General features: G+C 44.1%; 1 protein-coding gene across 2 annotated transcripts in view; it reads left to right on the top strand.

The window, feature by feature from the left end:
• Positions 1-20,393: 20,393 nt before the first annotated feature.
• The window catches only part of rbl1 (retinoblastoma-like 1 (p107)), a 49,043-nt gene continuing 46,551 nt past the window's right edge, over positions 20,394-22,885 (top strand). Inside the window, exon 1 of one of the 2 annotated variants that reach the window (XM_031827392.1) lies at positions 20,394-20,674. In XM_031827392.1, coding sequence (XP_031683252.1) covers positions 20,516-20,674 — 159 coding nt within the window. In that variant the 5' untranslated portion in view covers positions 20,394-20,515. The remainder of the gene's footprint in view (positions 20,675-22,885) is intronic. The other variant, XM_020483246.2, reaches the window with a different exon arrangement.

The following is a 22,885-nucleotide window of genomic DNA, read 5'->3' as shown; positions in this document are numbered from 1 at the left end:
AAAAAAGTGTAATGCACTTAATGTGCCATAGATTGTGGGTCATTGGGATGGGGTCAGTTGTATCCGTGTGAACTTTGGGCTGAATTGTACTATAACCTATTTCTGCTGTCATGTCAGACACTAGGTGTCAGACCCTATACATAAATTCTGTAAAGTATTTGCACGTCAGGGGAAATATACAGGCTCTGGCTTGCCAATACCATGCTGTGTGTGTTGTGATTGCATGCCTGGACATGCTGGTTATATAGGCCCTGACAATTGCCACAATCCAAGTTACAGAGATGGCAGACCACTCTGACTGTGTGTGTCTGCATGCACGCTTCAAGGTTCTGTTCAACAGCTGCTTGAATAAGGACCTTTGACAGATTAGGACATTCATTTTCAGCTCATGCAGTCAAAGCCAGTGTTCACTAAATGGGTGTACTGAAGCTCTAGCTACATTGTGGGAATATCATGCTACAAAACAAAAGTACTGTCTGACATCGGCAACATTCACAGTTGTGGATTACATTTTTTTGTTGAAATAGGTCCAATATTCCCATGTGGACCAATCACTTAACTCAAAACATGGTATGTGATATTTTATTGTGCAATAAAAGATGACTTTCAACTTTCATCAAGTGAAGGGGTATTAATTTCTCATACTGACAGCAGCAGCTAGCCTGGCTGACGCACGACCCACGTGACTAACACAGTGAACTCAAGTCAGGAAGACTCTTAAGAGCATGGCTCAAAAGTATCTCCTGCTGGGGTGCATTCATTACAGAAACCGTTTAAGAACCAAATGGAGAAAACAAAATGGGGAGGGACCTACCTAAATTTGTCTAATAGAAACTTGTTTGCGTTTTCCGTTTGTTGCAAAACATTTGATCTCAATAGAGTTGCAAAGGGTTTTGCAACCGAATCGGCGTAATGATTATACCCATGGTGTCAGCCAAAGCAGCAACTACCCAAATGGAACAAATGTTTCACCGATTTCATGTATAAATCTGAAGCATCTGGCTGGTATTTAAAATCACCACCAAATTTTCTCATCGATGAAACATTTGATCTCAATACAGTTCTGTTTCAAAAACCAAAATCTGTTTAAGAGAAGTGGACTAAGTTTTGTAGACTTTACCCTTTGCCAAAGTTTCAAAAAATTGTATTTAGAAAGCGTGCAAGGACGAATGTAGTTATCTTATAGGTTTTGTCTATGCGACTCTTCATCAGGTAAAGTCACTTTTTGTGTATTTTGAAGCATTTATGTAATAAGAAAAGCACAAAGGCTTCATAAAAGTTATGTTATGTGACATCTCAGAACAAAACGTAATATCTCTTATGCCTGTGTTAACCACAGACCTTATTCTCAACATTTATCCCAAAACCTTTCCCCTTAGGGATGGTTGAATGAACCAGAGGTAACTCATTTCCAGGTTTTAGGACTACAAAATGATGCCACACGTCATTCCTGATTCTCCAATGGGCGCGCAATATAGGCTATTTAGTGTAGTTTCCAGGCCTCGAATTTCCCGGTGGCATACTGTTGATGCTGCCTTGCATGGCCAGAATTCCCCCTAAAAGAAATCCATGCCGTGTGACCGCTGTGCCCTTGGGCTGAATATAATTATACACCGAACAAAAATATAAACGCTACAGTGTTGATCACATTTTTCATGAGCTGAAATAAAAGATCCATAAAATTTTCCATAAAATTCGCAAAGCCAATGAGAGCCGCTATTTTGAAAGTGGTCTACCCAGTGTACTAGCACCGTGACACACAAACAATTGAGGCGATGACCTAATCATCGCCATGCGCTGCACGCCAAGGCGCTCTACAAACACTTTGATGGTGGCAGGTGAGCGCTGTTTGTCAAGCATGAACTGTAAGAAAGAATGCACACTCTCAACCTGACAGCACACGGGGTCCACATTCTCTGTGACACACTATTGTGAAAACTATCTATCTGCTGGCATACTGCCGCCTAAAACATTGCGTCCTCTCGAAGTGGAATTGGCCATGATGGCGCAATCAACATTTGAGTCATCTCCGCATACCACGGATCCCCTGGGTGATCGGGGGCTATCAATATGATTGACAGCCCTCCTGTTCTCACACAGGCTAGCAGTGGGAGAATGCAGGAGAGCGGTGGAAATGCGTACAGGAGAACATCTGTCCACTGGTGCGCAAAAGCGTCTATCCATAGTGGCGGTTCATCCTGGGCTCGTAGAGAAAGGCATAGGGGACATTGCACATTCACACATGACGCGAACACATCCACCTTCTCCTGAACCTTTGTCATATTTGGAGAACAACGTCGGGGTGCAGTTGCCACTCGTCATCTCAGGGACCCCATCGAGACATGATGTCTCTTGAGACCCAAAAGTGAAATGACTGAGTGCGCCGTCACCATGTGATTCGGATAAAACCTTCTTAGGGATAGCAGCCCGTCGAGGATCCGAAATTCGAGCCTTCATAGTCCCTGTGTCTAGATGTAATCCCAGGTAGACAATCTGCTGACTGGGCCAAGGTGCACTCTTTTCCCAATTCACAGCGAACCCCAGACGTGTGAGATGAATCACTGTCTGTGTCGTGTTTGATCGCCAGCTCTGCTGACTGGGTCAAGACCAGTAGGTCGTCTAGGTAGACTAGTAGCCTTATCCCCTGACGGCGCAACGGTTCCAATGCCGCCTCCACACATTTGGAAAAGGTGCGAGGTGCCAGGGCGTACCCGAATGGCATTCTTGCATACTCGTACGCCAGCCAAACTTCCTGTGATGCGGATGGACCGGCACATGAAAGTATGCGTCCTTTAGGTCTATGCTTACACAAAAGTCCCTGTTGTGAATACGTTCCAGTAGACGTTTTGTCGTAAGCATTCGGAAGGGCCATTTGGCTCCACTCTCGTTGAGAGTGCGTAAATCCAATATTGGCCTCGTCAGTCTTTTTTGGCCCTAGGAAATAGGGCGAATATAGCCCGCTGTTCCTTTGCTCTTGGGGAACTACTGTGACCTCCTCCTTTGACAAAAGTTCCATAATCTCTTTCACAAGAGCGGCTACTTTCTCTGGCGTCTTCATCACCGTCTCTACCACACCCGAAAACGAGGGGGTTCTCCCGCATCCGACTTAGCTGCACCCTCTCCTCCTGGCTTCGTTGCCACTCCCGATAGTGCTCTGAGAGGGGGAGAGCGCGAAGCTGTGGTACAGACAGTAGGAAGGACCTGTATTCCTCTATGACCCAAGCCGCCGCTGTCCCCCAACACTGAAGTGGTGGGACAGTCCAGGGCGGGCCCCCTTTGAAAGGGGGAGGGAATACGAATGCGTTCTGTGAGAATCGGGTGCGCCGACACTTCGGTTATACGTGTAACCTTGTGGTGCCAGCCCTCCGTGAACGCAGCACGGGTCTGAGCTACACTAACTGAGGCGTCTGCCTCATGACAGTGATTGTGTCATCGGCCCAACATGGGGTTGTGTACGCAGCTGCTCTTTAAACCCTTAGCTACTTCACTCCTAAGAGTGTGTAGTGTCGGGTTTCTATGAGGTATAGCATGACGGCTCATTAAGAGCGTCCATCTTGCTTTCCTCATGTCATTCCCACTAACAACGTCCTTCTGTGTGTGCTCAGCTACGCACTCATTGTGGGCTGTGGGTGGTGAGAGGAAGAGAGAGATAGAAAGAGAAGGCATCCAAGCAGGCTCAGTATTCTTTATTAACAAAAGACACACTGACTCCACCATCCCTTTGCAGGGGTGGGGGATGAACAGTAGGCGCCGTCACACGAAGTGCTGCGCACTCTTCCGTCCTCTCCCTCTCGTCCCGTCATGGTCGTAGTCTCTTCTGACTGCGTCTCGGCTGCCAGGGCGACGAAATGAACACCTCTCCTGTCGGTTGAGCTGCCGTCTTCTCTGGTGCTGCCGGAGGTGTGGTGCCCGGTCTCGGTACACCAGTTGCTGCTGCTCGATGGGCTCTCCATCTGGCCATAGACCCGGGTCTACTGGAGACGGTGGAGAGCGGGCCCCGCCCCTCCAATGGCAGGTGTCTAGACTGCTGCTTCATCTCATCCTCAAGCTTGCCAAAATGCGCCGTCGCATCTTTGAAGGCGCTTCTGAAGAGACTGCTGTCAGAGATGGAGGTGTTCAATAGGGCGGCGTTGTCGGTTTCCTTCATAGCTGTCAAAGACAGCCAGAGGTGTAGCTCCATGACCACAGAAGTGGCCATGGACCTCCCCGCGCATACAGCCTGTGTGAGATCATTTATGAATTATTATTATGAGTATTTCTGTTTTTGAATTTGGTGCGCTGCTATTTCACTGGGTGTTGTCAAATCAATCCCGTTAATCCCGTTAAGGTATTTTTCAGCAGGGCACTGTGGAATGACTCCAGAAAAAGAAAAGGTTAAAAGAGAAAGGGGAATACCAAATTGATTACATGGTCTGGAAGGTACTCTGTTGTCCTCAGGCTACCTCTAACCACCTGTAACCCCATAACACAAACCATACAAACACTACCCATTTCATATTTATATCATGCTTACTGTAAATTGAGCTATTTTAGCCGTCAGCTTGTAAATATTTAGGCCAATTTACTTTGTGCAGAGTTAGGGGTTGGAAGCGCATGTTGGTGGAATCAGATTCTGTACCACCTACAACAAAATATACAACAATACACAATATTTTAATCTCTATTAGACTGGCTATGTAAGCATAGCTAACATGGGAATTTCCATATTGTCAGCTTGCTGTTAGATAAGTAGCGTCACTAAATTGGCAGCAACATTGCTAGCCAGCTGAGACTGTCTGAGAACGAACTAATCAACGATAGACGATTCATACACATTCATCATTGCTACTAACACACAGAGTGAGTTAGCTATATCAACAATTCTATTTTTAGTGACGGAGGGTTTTAGATGGCTACCAAATTGAGATGACTCTTATTTGGTAACATTAGCTAGCTTACGTTAGGTAACGTTGGTCAAAGATAGAACAAACAAACATGTTTCCTCTGCTTCAGGTAGCTACCAGTCTAGCTGTGACTACCATTGCAATTGTGAAATTGATTGACAGTGTGTACACAAAAAGAAAGCTATATGATTTAGCTGATTAGCTAGCAGCGGTCTAAGGCACTGCATCTCAGTGCTAAAGACATCACTACAGACCCTGGTTCGATCCCGGGCTGTATCAAAACCGGCTGTGATCGGGAGTCCCATAGGGCGGCGCACAATTGGCCCAGCATCGTCCGGGTTAGGGGAGGGGTTTGGCCGGGGTAAGCCGTCATTGTACAATAAGAATTTGTTCTTATTAACTGACTTGCCCAGTTAAATAAATGGGTTTCAGAGTTCAATACAGGACTGCAACTTACCCAGCTAGTCCAGCTAGGCTAGCAAGCTAGGTAACATTAGATTACCGTATATTGAGAATCTTCTGTTTTGTTGTGAGGGGGAAAAAAAGATGGTGATTGCATCACTTCTCAGCTGTTGTCGAAATGGATTCCCCATCAGTTCAGCCTGAAAATCCCTCTGAAAATCTTTTGTCACTGCATCATTCTTGATAGGGGGTAATCTCTGGTAGGTAGAACGGTGAAAGATAACTCATTTTCACTTTTGTTTGTAATTAGCACAACTAGGCACATAACACAACACAGGCATGATGACAAACATTAGTGAAAAACAAACACTTTCCCCAAAAAATCTTGCCAAGAGAAGTTGAGGTTATGTAGCCGGTGCTATACTGCACCGCTGTAACTCTGCGTTGTGTGTGGTTGATAGAGACTATAAACGTGGACTTTGGAGATCAGGTAGTTTTAATCAAGCAGAACTGAATCCTGCATCTGCATCCAAAAGGAAATAAAACATTTGTAGAGCACATCTGTTCTGAGAATCGTCGCCTCTTTCTCTCTCAGTGCATCAAAATGATTTTGGAATACAAAATTAATACACTCTCCTTATTATACATAACATATTTTACATTGATAAAACCACAAACCTGCATCCAAAAGGAAATAAAACATTTGTAGAGCACATCTGTTCTGAGAATCGTCACCTCTTTCTACAACCGATGCACAATAGGAGGGACTGGGATCATTCGAGGAGCTAGCCATCGTTCACACATACAATAGCCTGCAATAGCCTAATAGCTTAGCTAGCTATTTAACCACATGTTGAATTCAGAATGTTGATATCATCCTAAAAAGTACAATTACAAGTGCATCTTAACAATACCATCCACTTATGAGTAACCTCTAAATATACATCATTATTCATGAACAAAACACTGTGTATGACTTTGTACTTAAAAGAATCAAACTTTTCTGAAGACAGAAAAAGCGTGCCTACCTCTCTCAGTGCATCAAAATGATTTGAGCACGAGCACACTGGGCAAAGCGTAAGTACACACTCCCCTTCTCCCAGGATGCAGGCATGCATAACAAATCAACACAACATATTGATATATGAACCTGGTGAAATTCACATAGTACTTTATTAACAACTGTTACATAACAACAAAATAACCTACCAAGCTCAAGGCTTAATTCTGAATTCAGCTCAAAGCTACCCATAGGGTTCAGGGCAAGTGAAAGTTGGTCAGGCCTTCAACTGCATAGATGCATAGTGCCTCTTACACAATATCTACATTCTTAGCCTTAAAAAAAATCCTGTACTAAATCATCTCTGTACTGTACTGTATGTTAAACTTACACCTTCTGGTGGGTTGACTCTATTAGTCTCTTTACTGGTTTAACTACCCTCCCCGCCCTTGTGCGACCTGCCACTGGGCTAGGGGCCATAGTAACTAACGGTGGCTCTGGCCTTAGATCATTGATCAGAGGTGGGTTTGAAGGAATCAGCTCCAGAATCTCAGAGGTGCTTCCCCGGTCATTTTCCTCAAGAAAACAAGGTTCTTCTGGCTCTGACTTTCCATCCGATGTCCAGAGCTCGGAGTAATCGCTTGAATCCTCCGCCAGCCAGGATGCACTTTCCTCCCCAGAGTCCTCCATGTCTTCCCTGTCCAGTCCATCGCCGGAGTGGGTGACCTCTCCTGCATCTACATTGATTGAAGGCCCTGCAGCATCACTGTCATTGAAGTGCACTGATTCATCAATTTCAAATGACAGGAAATTCACCTGCAGCAGTAGATTCCTGTGAACCACTTTCTCTCTGCCGTAACGGTCTTGGATTATGTACGTGTGAGTTTGTGGATTGACTGAAGTCACTGTGAAAATCTAGGGGTTCCACTTGTCAGCCAGCTTGCGGCGGCCCCTTTCACCCTTGTTGGCGATGAGGACATGATCCCCCATGGACAAACTGATGCCTTTAGCCGCTTGTCATACTCCCGACCTTGTCGTCTCTGTTGCTTGCCAGTGTGCCTTTGGGCAACACTCATAGCTTCCTTCAACCCAGTGATCAAAGTCTCGACATACTTGTTGCAATCCACAACACTGGAGTCGTCCAAAACATTGCGGAACATAACATCCACTGGTAGCCGAGGGACTCTACCAAACATGAGAAAGAATGGAGCATAGCCCGTAGTCTCGTGAACAGTGGCATTGTAGGCAAATGTTAATGACTGAATTTGTTCAGGCCAATGTTCTTTGGTTTTCAAGGGCAGACTCCTGAGCATGCTACCTAAAGTCCTGTTGAAGCGTTCAGTTTCTCCATTCCCCATTGGGTGATATGCTGTGGTTCTTGACTTTTGGACACAGGAGAGCTTAAGCAGTTCTGCTATTAGCTCACTCTCAAAATTTGCGCCTTGATCAGTATGGATCCTTGATGCAAAGCCGTAGACACAGAAGACATGATCCCACAGTTTACGAGCTACTTGCTTGGCTGTCTGGTTTCTGCATGGCCATGCATGGGCAAGTTTAGTGAAGTGGTCAGTCACCACCAGAACATCAACTGAGTTCTTCTTACTGTCTTCCGCTGTCCAAAAATCCAAACACACCAACTCCATGGGAGAGCAAGTTTTGATGCTCTCTAATGGGGCTCTAGCCGCTGGCTCTGGAGTCTTTGCTAGAACGCATCTCTGGCAGCAGCGCACATACTCCTTGATGTCTCTCTCCATTGCAGGCCAGAAAAATCTCTGTCTGGCCAGAGCTAGAGTTCTAGCTTGGCCTTGATGTCCTGCAAGGTCTTGAATGCCAGTCATCGCTTTGAGTCTCAACACCTCCAGCAAGACATACTGGAACCTTCTCCGGTTTGTGTGACTCTCCTTAATGACACAATACAGAACTCCCTCTCTTAGGATCAAGCGATCCCACTGTTTCATCAGCAACAACACTTTAGAAGAAACACTGTATCGATCTCGTCTGGTGGACCGTTTCATATTGAAGACGAAAGGGATGACCTTGGAAGTCACAGAGTCTTGCAGCTGGAGATCTCGAAGTTCCTCGTGCGAGAGTTCAGGCAAAGTGTCAATACCAGGAGAAAGCAGCCGTTGGGTGTTGGAACCAAGCTGGATTGCTTGCATCTCCATTGAACATTCCCAGTCAATATGGAGCTGACATATGGCCTTCACTTCAGCAGTGGTCAAAGAGGTTATCTCCTGGGGATAAGAAGCCCAACGGAAGGCATCTTGGACATCATCATTCAGTGTCCCAACAGCCTCAGACAGAAGTGCTAGGTAGGACTCCCTCATCAGTCTCTGCGCGACAGTCACTGCAAAGGGATCGCGGCTCAGTGCATCTGCTACTGTATTCTTGCTGCCTGGGATACGCTTTAAATCAAAGTTGGGTTGCCAAGCTGGCACCGTACATCTTTGCTCGCAAGCGTCCAGCTTGAGTTTTGTCATGATGTACGTTAACGGGTTACTATCTGTCCAGACAGTGAACTCGTGCCCCTTAAGCCAGTGACTGGATTTCTCACACACACTCCATTTCAGTGCTAGAAATTCAAGTCTGTGTGCCGGGTATCTTCTCTGCGACTTACTCAGTGTCTTGCTCGCAAATGCTATGGGCCTTGCCTTATCTTCAGCTTCAGGTACTTGGCAAAGCACAGCCCAAGACCATCCAAGGAAGCGTCAGTGAAGAGTATGAATGGCCTCTCGAAATCAGGGTGAGCTAGCATGACACAATTCAAAAGAGCATCCTTCAGCTTCTGGAATGCAACGACACACTCCTCAGCCCAATCCGATAGCGTCAGCTTCCGGAAAATCCCACTGTTGCCCTTCTTCCCATCTCTTCCTCTTCTCTTTTGACCCCCAGTGAGTGCAAACAAAGGTCTGGCTATAGCAGAACAGTCAGGAATGAAGTGCTGGTAATATAATACCATACCCAAGAAGGATTTCAGCCTCCGAGCAGAGGGAGTGCATCCATGGAGGCAGCTGAGCTTGGCTCATCTTGGCAATGGCCTCCACCTTCTCAGGATCCACTGACACACTGTCCTCTTTAATGATATGTCCGAGGAATTTCACTGTTCTTCGTAGAAAGTGGCATTTTTTGGGTGCTAGCTTGAGATTGTTGGCTCTTCACAACTTCAAGTCGCTGTAGAGCCTGTTCCTCGGTGGGTGCAAAGACCAACAAGTCATCTAAGTAACAAAGGAGATTTGAGAAGTTTAGGTCCCCAAATATACTCAACATCATTCTCATGAAAGAGGCCGGGCTGTTACAGACCTTGTGGCATGCGATTGTACTCAAAGTCCCATCGGTGTGGTAAAGGCTGTGTACTTCTTGTCCTCTTCGTGAACTGGAATGTTATAAAATCCTGAGGTCAAGTCCATGGTGCTGAAAAATGCACTGCCACCAAGGGCTGCAGGGCAATCTGCTTGATGAGGAAGGGGATGAGCGTCCTTCACCGTTCGTGCATTCATCCACCTGAAGTCAGTGCATAACCTCAGACTCCCGTCTTTCTTCCATACCATGACTAAAGGGGAGGCATACTCACTAACTGACTTGCGTATAAGACCTACTTCTTCCATATCTGTCAATACCTTCCTCAGCTTCAGGTAATGAGCAGGCGGAACTCTTCTGTATGGTAGCCGGAATGGTCTGTCATCAACCAGGTGGATACGGTGAACATAACCCCTGGCTTCTCCGCAGTCCAGATTATGTCTTGAGAAGATGTCTTCATATTTTGTGATGGTATTCACAAGCTTTTCCTTCCACTGGTCAGCTACCTGGCATCCATCAATGTCAATGTCTACTAATCCTAGATCAGACAGTCTTTGTTTCAGATTGTGGCAGCCATTGTCATCCTGCTTCTGTTCCATTGGGGTTTTCCTCACCTCATGAAGGCCCTGAAATATTGTTGCATCCTCAACAGCCAAGCATGTAGACACATCTGCCAACTTCATGTTACGTCTTAGGGTGAGATGTTTGTCAGAACAGTTTACTACCTTTAAAGGGACCCAGCCATCTCCCCACATGGGTGTAATAACTCTACCCACGAGTATGTTTCTGGGCATGACCTTTGACCTGGTAGGTTCGACTATTACAGTGCTGCCTGGAGACAATGCCACATTTTTAGGAAGTTTACCCCAAACTAAGTGTTCAGTATTGGGCGAAAGAGTCACAGCTTGAGTGAGCTTCACTGTCCCAATCTTGCCATCGACTTGCTGTCCCTTCCATCTTGTGACACTTGTCATCATCTGCAGAAACTGCTCACCCTCTGGTGAGTGGGTCTGGCCATCCATGTTGTTGACGAGCTTCAAGTATTCATCAGTGCCTTTCATCTCATGCAATAGATGCTTAATGGCATTCGATCCCAGGATGAGATCATCACGCTGTCCAGGAACAACTAGAGTGGGCACTTTAACATCAATCTCCAAATCATAGAAACACTTTGTTGAGGTCTTCTTCCCCCCACACCCCACTAACACTAACTCTGTGGGAGGCTGATAATGCTGAGGAAGGGCACCTGCTTCCAAAAGTCTCTGCTCCGCATGTTCACTTAATGTACAGGCCATAGACCCAGTGTCAAGCATGCCCTTAAGCTGCACTTTCCCATGTACAGACACAAAGGTGTAAAACAAATCTGAAAAAGCCTCAACTTCTTGTGAACCTAACATAACAATTTTCTCTCCTTCTTTCGCATCAGAGCACAAAATCTCATACGTTTTCTCAAGATCATCAAATTCTTTCTTGAGGGTAGACAGTTGAACACCCACATTTCCCCCCTTCACCTGTGGGCGTGTCAGTTTAACGGTTGCTGCTGTGGTGGTGAGTTTCTCTGCTGTTGTGGTGGGCGTCTCTCACCACCGGGATTGGCATAGCGTTCCCCCGGTTTAGGACAATTTGACTTCCAATGATCTGGGGAAAAGCACCGGAGGCACAGGTTGTCATGTCTGCAGTGCATCACAGTGGAGTGAGTTGAGCCACAAACCCTGCATTCCCTACGCCTGAAGGGCTGGGTGGGGAAAGATGGTGCCTTGGCCTGTGTCTGTGAAACCATAACGGGTGGTATGCTCTTCTCTAAGGTACGTTCAAACAGGTGAATGAGTCTCTCGATTACTTGCACTCTGCCCATCTTGTTTGGCGCTTGATGTGAGAGAAGTGTCACTGCATGTACCAGCATTGACCCCGCCTTCACATGGAGTTATCTGGGGATGTACTGTTACTTGCTTTGAGGATACAGCGGTAGATTGACACATGGTGGCCTTCCTGCGGCGTTCACGTTCATAGATTCTCTCCTGTACTTCACTCGCAGTCCATTTCTCAGCAGACTTGAATTGGAATACTGCTGCCAGTTTGGGGTCAGGGCAGTATGTTACAAACATCCTAACGACATCAGAGTTGGAGCTGTCAATCTTCTTACCTTGTCTCTTAAGGCCCTCGTCAGCGACATCTACGGCCTGTTCAATCGAACCCAGTACTCCATAACAGCCTCTCCGGGTACAGGTTTAGTGTTGTAAAAATTGGCCAAGGGCATGCACGAATAGGCCAAATCACAGAAATTCTGTTTCAGAATGTCAAATACAATCTCTGGCTTCTCTGTAGGATCAACGGTTGTCTCATTGCGTAAATGTATCTTTACCATGTCTCTTGCTTTGCCAGATAATCGACTAATCATCTCATCTGATTGTTCCCCAGGGACATCCCTTCCTCCTCAAGTATATTCTCATCAACTCCTCCCATTCATGAATGGAGCATTTGTCTGTACCATCTCCTCTATATGTAGGAGGTTCCTTTATGTCTGATTGCATGATGAACTTAATTTGACTGAGATCTACATATCCTACTGACTCTGAATGATGATCACTTATCTTTTCTGTACTTACTGGTGGCTCATAAGTACTGGACCTGCCACTCTGTAGTTCTTCCCTAATGGAGCTCCCTATTTCCCGGGCTAGCTGAGTGACCAGCTCAGCTAGACCATCTACAGTGGCATTTGGATTAACACTAGATGAAGGGCTTTCATCCAAATTTTTTGTGGAGCAAAACATGGGGGAACCTCCTGCACCTACACACTTTACAGGGGTTTGATCAGAGTATGAGAAAAACCTCCCCCTCCCAGCAGTGAATTTGGGTTCATCACCATTATAAGATGCCATGCCACTAAAGTTACGTTAAAATGTCTGTTGATGAACACACTTCTATGTTGGTTAACGATAAACAGCGCTCTTAATACATCGTTGTCCGAAAAAATTAACAGGAAAAAAAAGACTGCAGTTCCGGTTTTGCCACAAGGCGGCAAGAGTACCTCAATGATATAATTAGTCTCTAGAGCAGCAGCGCCGCGGTGATTGAGCTGACGTCGATCAACGAAGAATCCAGGTCTAGAAGGCACCAATGTAGCCGGTGCTATACTGCACCGCTGTAACTCTGCGTTGTGTGTGGTTGATAGAGACTATAAACCTGGACTTTGGAGATCAGGTAGTTTTAATAAAGCAGAACTGAATCCTGCATCTGCATCCAAAAGGAAATAAAACATTTGTAGAGCACATCTTTTCTGAGAATCGTCGCCTCTTTCTCTCTCAGTGCATCAAAATGATTTTGGAATACAAAATTAATACACTCTCCTTATTATACATAACATATTTTACATTGATAAAACCACATACCTGCATCCAAAAGGAAATAAAACATTTGTAGAGCACATCTGTTCTGAGAATCGTCACCTCTTTCTACAACAGATGCACAATAGGAGGGACTGGGAACATTCGAGGAGCTAGCCATCGTTCACACATACAATAGCCTGCAATAGCCTAATACCTTAGCTAGCTATTAACCACATGTTGAATTCAGAATGTTGATATCATCCTAAAAAGTACAATTACAAGTGCATCTTATGTCACGCCCTGGTCTTAGTATTTTGTGTTTTTCTTCATGTATTGGGTGTGGCATGGGGTTTTTGTATTGTGGTGTGTTTTGTCTTGGGGTTTTGGTGTGTATGTATTGGGATTGTAGCTAGTGGGGTTATCTAGCAAAGTCTATGGCTGTCTGGAGTGGTTCTCAATCAGAGGCAGGTGTTTATCGTAGTCTCTGATTGGGAACCATATTTAGGCAGCCATATTCTTTGAGTTTGTCGTGGGTGATTGTCCTTAGTGTCCTCTATGTTAGTTTGCACCAGTATAGGCTGTTTCGGTTTTCGTTACGTTCTTTGTTTTGTAGTGTTTGTGTTTATTCGTGTTGTACGTTATTTCATTAAACATGGATCGCAATCTACACGCTGAAGTTTGGTCCGACTCTCCTTCACACCTAGAAAACCGTAACATCTTAACAATACCATCCACTTATGAGTAACCTCTAAATATACATCATTATTCATGAACAAAACACTGTGTATGACTTTGTACTTAAAAGAATCAAACTTTTCTGAAGACAGAAAAAGCATCTCTCAGTGCATCAAAATGATTTGAGCACGAGCACGCCGGGCAAAACGTAAGTACACACGATGCAGGCATGCATAACAAATCAACACAACATATTGATATATGAACCTGGTGAAATTCACATAGTACTTTAACAACTGTTACTGTTATCTCTGGTAGGTAGAACGGTGAAAGATAACTCATTTTCACAGGCTATCTGCATTGTGTCCCGCCACCCACCAACCCCTCTTTTACGCTACTGCTACCCTCTGTTCATCATATATGCATAGTCACTTTAACCATATCTACATGTACATACTACCTCAATCAACCTGACTAACCGGTGTCTGTACAACTGAATGCCTTCAACTGAAATGTGTCTTCGCATTTAACCCAACCCCTCTGAATCAGAGAGGTGCTGCCTTAATCGACATCCACATCTTCGGTTTGTCCTTCTGTGTGAAAAATAAATATTCCTTTTGGTCGTTCGAAGTAGAAGCCATTATTCAAGTTTGTGGGCACGCACCCTCTACCTAGCGGGCGGTATCAGCATTTGCTATTAATGCCAGACTTTGTGGTTCACTATGAGCAGATGAATACACAGAGTCAACTACCAATTCTACTAATGAAATGAAAATGTGCGAGTTCTAGCTTATGGTTTGGATAAATGTGATGTTTATGCTAAAAACGTAATGTTGTTAATATAGTAACGACTATATGCCGTGGCAGAGCCAGGGTGAAATTACCCTTTAAGGCAAAAACGAAAGAATGGTGATTGGTTGGGTATATAACGCAAACATCTAGCAACCCAAAGGTTGTGAGTTTGAATCTCATCATGGACAACTTTAGCTAATTAGCAACTTTTCAAATACTTACTACATTTTTTCTACTTTGCAACTACTTAGCATGTTAGCTAACCCTTCCCCTAACCTTAATCCTTTTAGCTAACCCTTTAACCTAACTTCTAAACTTAACACTAACCTCTAACCCTAGCTAGAGGTTAGAGGCTAGCTAACAAATTGTAATTCGTAACATATACAAAATGGGTGTTGGACATCTACAAATGAATACATACCATACGAAATATAACATATACCAATGGAGTGTCTCGGATTTACATACAGAATAATACGAAATACTCTGAGACCAGGTTAACAACCTATCCCTCAACGTAACCAAGACTAAGGAGATAATTGTGGACTACAGGAAAAGGAGGACCGACCACGCCCCCATTCTCATCGATGGGGCTGTAGTGGAGCAGGTTGAGAGCTTCAAGTTCCTTGGTGTCCACATCACCAACAAACTAGAATGGTCCAAACACACCAAGACAGTCGTGAAGAGGGCACGACAAAGCCTATTCCCCCTCAGGAAGCTAAAAAGATTTGGCATGGGTCCTGAGATCCTCAAAAGGTTCTACAACTGCAACATCGAGAGCATCACTGCCTGGTACGGCAATTGCTCGGCCTCCGACCACAAGGCACTACAGAGGATAGTGCGTACGGCCCAGTGCATCACTGGGGCTAGGCTGCCTGCCATCCAGGACCTCTACCTAGGAGGAAGGCCCTGAAAATTGTCAAAGATCCCAGCCACCCCAATCATAGACTGTTCTCTCTACTACCGCATGGCAAGCGGTACTGGAGTGCCAAGTCTAGGACAAAAAGGCTCCTCAACAGTTTTTACTCTCAAGCCATAAGACTCCTGAACAGGTAACCAAATGGCTACCCGGACTATTTGCATTCCTCTGCCCCCCCCCAACCTCTCTTTTACACTGCTGCTACTATCTGTTTATCATATATGCATAGTCACTTTAACTATACATTCATGTACATACAACCTAAATTGGCCCGACCAAACAGTGCGCCCACACATTGGCTAACCGGGCTATCTGCATTGTGTCCCGCCACCCACCAACCCCTCTTTTACGCTGCTACTTTCTGTTTATCATATATGCATAGTCACTTTAACCATATCTACATGCATATACTACCTCAATCAGCACGACTAACCTGTGTCTGTATGTAGCCTCGCTACTTTTATAGCCTTGCTACTGTATATAGCCTCGCTAATGTTATTTTTCACTTTTTTTATTGTCATTTTTATTTCTTTACTTACCTATTGTTCACCTAATACATTTTTTTGCACTATTGGTTAGAGCCTGTAAGTAAGCATTTCACTGCAAGGTCTAACCCTGTTGTATTCGGCGCATGTGACAAATAAACTTTGATTTAATTTCATTCTGTTGGTCAGTTTAGTGAAAAGGGAAAGGGGGATATCTAGTCAGTTGTACAACTGAATGCCTTCAACTGAAATGTGTCTTCTGTATTTAACCCAACCCCTCTGAATCAGAGAGGTGCGGGGGCTGCCTTAATGACATCCACATCTTCGGTTTTTCCTTCTGTGTGAAAAATAAATATTCCTTTCTGTTTTCCATAAGTTGGCCTACAACTCCAGCACCTGCGGAAAGTCCCTGGATGTGAATACGTTCTTCAGCTGTTGTAAAGAAATATTCCATACAGCCACTTTAGATCCAAAAACCTTTTGAAAGCAATGAGGCTGATGCAACAGATCAGAACGTTTAGCTATGCCAAGCCTCATAAAATTACCAAAAAAATCCAGGTTTTAAACAATTACCTTGATGGTTAAATGGTATCACAAAATTGACTGCCTCCGCACAGATTGCAAGGTGAGTGATGTTGCAGTGCGTAACAGGCACTGGTCTTTTTCTCCTATCTGAAAGAGAAGTGCCTCAAGTTTGCTGACAGAATCAAGCCTTTAGATATTAATAATGATCCTACGTTATATTTGTCAAACATGACTGGTGTTTAGCCTATACGTACAGTGAGGGAAAAAAGTATTTGATCCCCTGCTGATTTTGTACGTTTGCCCACTGACAAATAAATGATCCGTCTATAATTGTAATGGTAGGTTTATTTGAACAGTAAGAGACAGAATAACAACAAAAAAGTCCAGAAAAACGCATGTTAAAAATGTTATACATTGATTTGCATTTTAATAAGGGAAATAAGTATTTGACCCTTCTGCAAATCATGACTTAGTAACTTGGTGGAAAAACCCTTGATGGCAATCGCAGAGGTTAGACGTTTCTTGTAGTTGCCCACCAGTTTTGCACACATCTCAGGAGGGATTTTGTCCCACTCCTCTTTGCAGATCTTCTCCAAGTCATTAAGGTTTCGAGGCTGATGTTTGGCAACTCGAACCTTCAGCTCCCTCCACAGATTTTCTATGGGATTAAGGTCTGGAGACTGGCTAGGCCAGTCCAGGACCTTAATGTGCTTCTTCTTGAGCCACTCCTTTGTTGCCTTGTTTGGGGTCATTGTCATGCTGAAATACCCATCCACGACCCATTTTCAATGCCCTGGCTGAGGGAAGGAGGTTCTCACCCAAGATTTGACGGTACATGGCCCCGTCCATCGTCCCTTTGATGCGGTGAAGTTGTCCTGTCCCCTTAGCAGAAAAACACCCCCAAAGCATAATGTTTCCACCTCCATGTTTGACGGTGGGGATGGTGTTCTTGGGGTCATAGACAGCATGAGTTGATGCCAAAGAGCTCAATTTTGGTCTCATCTGACCACAACACTGAATCATTCAGATGTTCATTGGCAAACTTCAGATGGGCATGTATATGTGCTTTCTTGAGCAGGGGGAACATGCGGGCGCTGCAGAATTTCAGTCCTTCACGGCGTAGTGTGTTACCAATTGTTTTCTCCGTGACTATGGTCCCAGCTGTCTTGAGATCATTGACAAGATCCTCCCGTGTAGTTCTGGGCTGATTCCTCACCGTTCTCATGATCATTGCAACTCCACAAGGCGAGATCTTGCATGGAGCCCCAGGCCGAGGGAGATTGACAGTTCTTTTGTATTTCTTCCATTTGCGAATAATCGCACCAACTGTTGTCACCTTCTCACCAAGCTGCTTGGCGATGGTCTTGTAGCCCATTCCAGCCTTGTGTAGGTCTACAATCTTGTCCCTGACATCCTTGGAGAGCTCTTTGGTCTTGGCCATGGTGGAGAGTTTGGAATCTGATTGATTGATTGCTTCTGTGGACAGGTGTCTTTTATACAGGTAACAAACTGAGATTAGGAGCACTCCCTTTGTATAAAAGACACCTGGGAGACAGAAATCTTTCTGATTGAGAGGGGGTCAAATACATATTTCCCTCATTAAAATGCAAATTTAAAAAATTACATTTTTAACATGTGTTTTTCTGGATTGTTTTGTTGTTATTCTGTCTCTCACTGCTCAAATCAACCTACCATTAAAATTATAGACTGATCATTTCTTTGTCAGTGGGCAAACATACAAAATCAGCAGGGGATCAAATACTTTTATCCCTCACTGTATATATGTAATAAATAAAAATTCAGGCACTTCATTTCAGAATTGGTCAGGACATGACAGGCTTGTAGCCAATACACATAGGCTATCACCTACACTTTGACATGTAGGCAAATTATTTATGTACATGTACATACATTTTTGTTTTTCTTCAGAGTATAGCTATTGTTTTTTTGGTTTTCAAAAATGTAATTGTCTATTTTGGTTAATGGCCTTCGTGCCCTGGCAGTTTTGTCACCTCTAAAAGGGTAAATGGCCTTGCCCCTAAAATCACGAAAATCCAGGCCTGGTGGTCTCAATCAAATGATCTATAGCCTATATGTTACAAAGTGTATTTTGGGAGAAGCGCAGAGCAAAGTTATATTTCTAAGATAACTGCTGGGATGGTGTAAATAAAACTAGGCTGCATTGCACACTGCAATGGATATTCCAACCCTAACATGCTGACCACACCGCTAGTGTTGTAAAATAGCAACTCATGATGCTGAAAGTAGGCAAATTTGAGTAGACATAATTAATTTCAAAGTCTTAATATTAATTAGACTTTACTAACAACAAGGTGGCTTTGTTTGGTTGGCGAACAGGGCAACCTACAACCGCTAACACCGCGACCAGCTGGCGCAACTGGGGACGGCTATGGATGAGGTCCTCCTCATTCAACGTCTCTACGTTACCCGAGGGGTGTCACCTCCAAATAGCGGAGGATTCTCTACCACGAGTCGAGCCAGCACCCAAGCTCATCCAACAGTCCGCCCAGGTCAGCGATGCCCGTTTGTCCCTCCCGGACAAATGCCGTGGCTTCCTACGCCAGTGCTCCCTCTATTTCACTCATCAGGTGGGATCCCACACCACTGAGAGGTCCAAGGTTGCCACAGTTATTTCCGTGCTGAGTGTTGGAGTGGACTACGGCCATCTGAGAAAGAGGAGAGGAGGAGCTGGGTTCCTGTGAGAGGCTCATGGCTCTGTTCAGTGGGGTTCTTCGATCATCCACCGGAGGGCAGAGAGGTGGATGAGTGCCTAATCCAACTACGGCAGGATGGCCAGACCGCTGCGGAGTACGCCCCCTTCCGGACAGTGGCAGAATCCAGAGGATGGAATGAGCCGGCGTTCCACACCCTATTCAGGAGGGTGTACTGCGCGAAGAGGTCCAGATGGAGTTGGCATGCCGAGACAACTCCCTCTCCTTGGACACACTGCCTTATGGATTAGCCAATGCTCAAAGTGGAGAAGTGCTTCCGAAGGACATCGTCTCCGACCGTGGCCCCCAATTCATGTCACGGGTATAGAAAGCCTTCATGGTGAAGCTGGGGGTCACGGTCAGCCTCACATCCAGGTATCGGCCTCAGTCTAACGGGCAGGTGGAAAGAATGAACCAGGAGCTGGGGAGGTTCCTGAGGAGTCACTGCCAGGGTAGGCAAGGGGAGTGGGCCTGATTCCTTCCCTGAGCGGAGTATGCCCAGAATTCATTGTGTCACTCCTCCACCGGGCTGACTCTCTTCCAGTGTGTTCTGGGTTATCAGGGGCGGCAGCGTAGCCTAGTGGTTAGAGCATTGGACTAGTAACCGGAAGGTTGCGAGTTCAAACCCCCGAGCTGACAAGGTACAAATCTGTCGTTCTGCCCCTGAACAGGCAGTTAACCCACTGTTCCCAGGCCGTCATTGAAAATAAGAATGTGTTCTTAACTGACTTGCCTGGTTAAATAAATGTTAAAAATTTTAAAAAATCCATGTTGCACCTTTTTTGCCATTGTATTCATGTAAGAAAACTGTGGCAAGACATCAGTATATTTATAATTGAACACTATTGTGGAGAGATGTACGGCTTGGATTGTTTAAATATGATAGAAATAAGCTGAAACATTTTTATGTAATTAATTTCATTAATCTTTTGGCCAAATTTCATATTCACAAATGTAAATTTACAAACAAAACACATTTTCTTACCTTACAAAAATAAATTGACCTGTATTTTAAGACAATTAAATACTCTACTAACAAAAAAAAGCTGTTAGAATAAAAAGTGTATGTATGTCCCATAATAAGGCCCTTGTGAAATGTGATATTATACCCCCTAGCCCAATTATCCTTTGTACATTATTTATATATACAAGTGTGTTCCCACATGTACTTCCTGTATTAATTTGTTGTTGATAAAAAAATATTTAAAAAATAAAAGGGCTGAGGTGATAGGGTGTGTCTTTTATGTGTTTGGACTGCACACTTTGATTTTGAAACGCAATCCCTGTTTACGTTCCTTTGTTTGCCCTTTGGGGCCTTTACTCATTGGTCGGAAATGATCCGTTTTCGCGCCAATTGCACCACAGTGCATTGTGGGAATTCAATGACCGGTGGTGTGTTTGTGGTGTCTCTGGACTGCTTTGTTGACATAGATAGCTATATTTGTTTTATTTCTCTGCCACTGTAACTTAGATTTACAAATGCGGGGAGACGAGTCAGATTCCGACTCCGGGCGGACGGACGAGAGCTCCGTCCGAAAGAGCTTGGAAATGCTTTGTCAGGAGCTGAATATGGACGAACAGACGGCATCTGAAGCCATGCAAAACTTCAAGTCGATTTGGAATACATACACACTGGAGGTAAACTAGCCAGCTAACTAACAGTAGCTAGCTATATTATTAAACTAGGTAGTTAATAGTTTTAGATAGACGTAGTCTCTTAGCGGTACTTTGTTTAGGACGTTGGGAGCAGATATTGTGGGATCAACAATGCGGCCGGACATTGGACGGTCTTAACTCTCCTGTCGCGTGTGTTTATTAGCGTAACGTAAATGTTAAGCTATTATCCCCTCTTCATATTTGGTAACGTTAGTTGTGTTAGCAATGTTACTAACGTTGTTCGTTTTGAAAGTTAGTCGTTTAGCGCATATAGAAATTAGCTAGCTAACGTTAGCTGAACATAGTAAATCACACTATTTTCCATCAACCAGCCCATTTGCCAAGACAGGGAACTGGTAATTTGCGACATCGGTCACAATGCTAGACTTTAGGTTGTCTATCTAGTTAACTAACTAACTCAACTAATTTGGGAACACACCAGTCGCGGTCAGTTCCGTTAAAGATTATGGAGGGCGATTTTTTTATGAACTCATTGTAACTTAAGGTGACCAGTTTTCTGAAATTAAAACCATCGACATTTCCAGGTCGGCGGTCAATATAAAAAAGGGGGACAATTCCGGTTTCATGTATTTAGTCTAACTCTATCCCAGTGTGCCCGTTAGACTAAATACATGAAACCGGAATTGTCCCTGTTAGAATCTGAACAGCCATTCAGTGGTCCTGGTAGTCTGGGTAGAGTAAGAGCATGTGAGAACATGAGCCAAATTTAATAATCAGGCAATAGTATATGTTAAATACTTAATAAAGAAATAAGATGATGCTGTGATTGGTAACTACATAATATAACATACCAACCTAATCTGTATATTTCTCAGAAGAATGTATCTTAACGATTGCTCTGTCTTTGGCCCGATTGCTCTGTCTTTGGCCAGCTTCTCCATGAACTCTTGGCAGGGGAGGTTGAAGTTTGTCTTCACAATAAGCATAGGAACAGTGAACTTATTTCTTGCTGCTGTCCATATATCATTCATTCTGTTTCTTGGAAAGAGCCATTGTACCTCTGTCTGCTCTTCTTACTCTCTTAACCTTTTCTTATGCTCCAATCTTTCTTCTCTACTCGTCTTCCTGCTCTCTTCCTTTCCTTTCCTTCTCTTTACCTTTCCACCTCACTCTTCTACACTATTCGCTTCACTCTTTTTACTCCCTTAATTTCCCCTTCTCCTTCCTCTCTAATTTTTAATAATAAATAGTACACTATTTGATAAAACACTTGGTTAACAGATTCCCATTGCTTGCCTCATTTTTGTATTTTATTTCAAAAACATTGTTTGGAATAATAAATTGGCAGGCTCTGTAATCATATCTTAACCTTTCCTCCTCTCTCTTTCACTCTTCTTCCTATCCAGTCTTCCTCCTCTTTCGTCTCCACTCTCTAACAGAAAACATTATGCCAATGTTATCCATGAAAATGTCAAAATATATTTTCACACTACTTATTATAATGCCAAACCATTACAATTGTAATCTACAAATAAATCTTCTCATAATTGTGCATTCATTTAATATAATCATATTTTCAAAATAGCCCGTCCACTGCATGTTTACATGCAAACGTTTAACCTAGCTAAGTTACCGTGACAGTAGCTAGCTAACTTAGTCTACATAGCTAACGTTAGCTAGCATAACTTATTTAAAACCTTATAGAGCAGATCATCTATCTATATAATAAATTGTGACATAACATCAGCTAGTATCTCAAAAGATTGTAACTAACCTGACTTGAAGATATGTTTGTGGTGATGTTGTGGATTCACTTCTGGCTGAGTTTTCCACGGCAGTTCTCTTAAACTAGCGCAAGTAGTTAGTAGTAGAAGAAGAGTGAATGAAGCTGCTATAGCGAGCAGCCCCCTCTGCTGGAGAAAACAAGCACAATGCGATTGAGACGTCAACCGGTAGGCTCTGCTGCCCGGTCTTTAATGCCACGTAAAATATTATTTCACTTTGCAGTCTGTTTTTAATGCACTGTTAAAAACGAAGACATTTCCTGGGACAGCTTCAACAGGGGACAGGCCACTAAAAACGGGGACTGTCCCCGGAAAACAGGGACGTCTGGTCACCCTAATGTAACTGTCTCCTTTAAGTCCATTATTGGGCAAACGTTACTCCTTCTAGTCCACGGACCTTACATGTTCTGTTTTTAAGACAAATTGGTTGTTGATGCCAAAACATCCA

The sequence above is a fragment of the Oncorhynchus kisutch genome, linkage group LG1 (assembly GCF_002021735.2).
Source record: "Oncorhynchus kisutch isolate 150728-3 linkage group LG1, Okis_V2, whole genome shotgun sequence".
Lineage (NCBI taxonomy): Eukaryota > Metazoa > Chordata > Actinopteri > Salmoniformes > Salmonidae > Oncorhynchus > Oncorhynchus kisutch.
The sequence above is the reverse complement of the archived record's forward strand: the minus strand, read 5'-3'. Positions and strand labels throughout refer to the sequence as shown.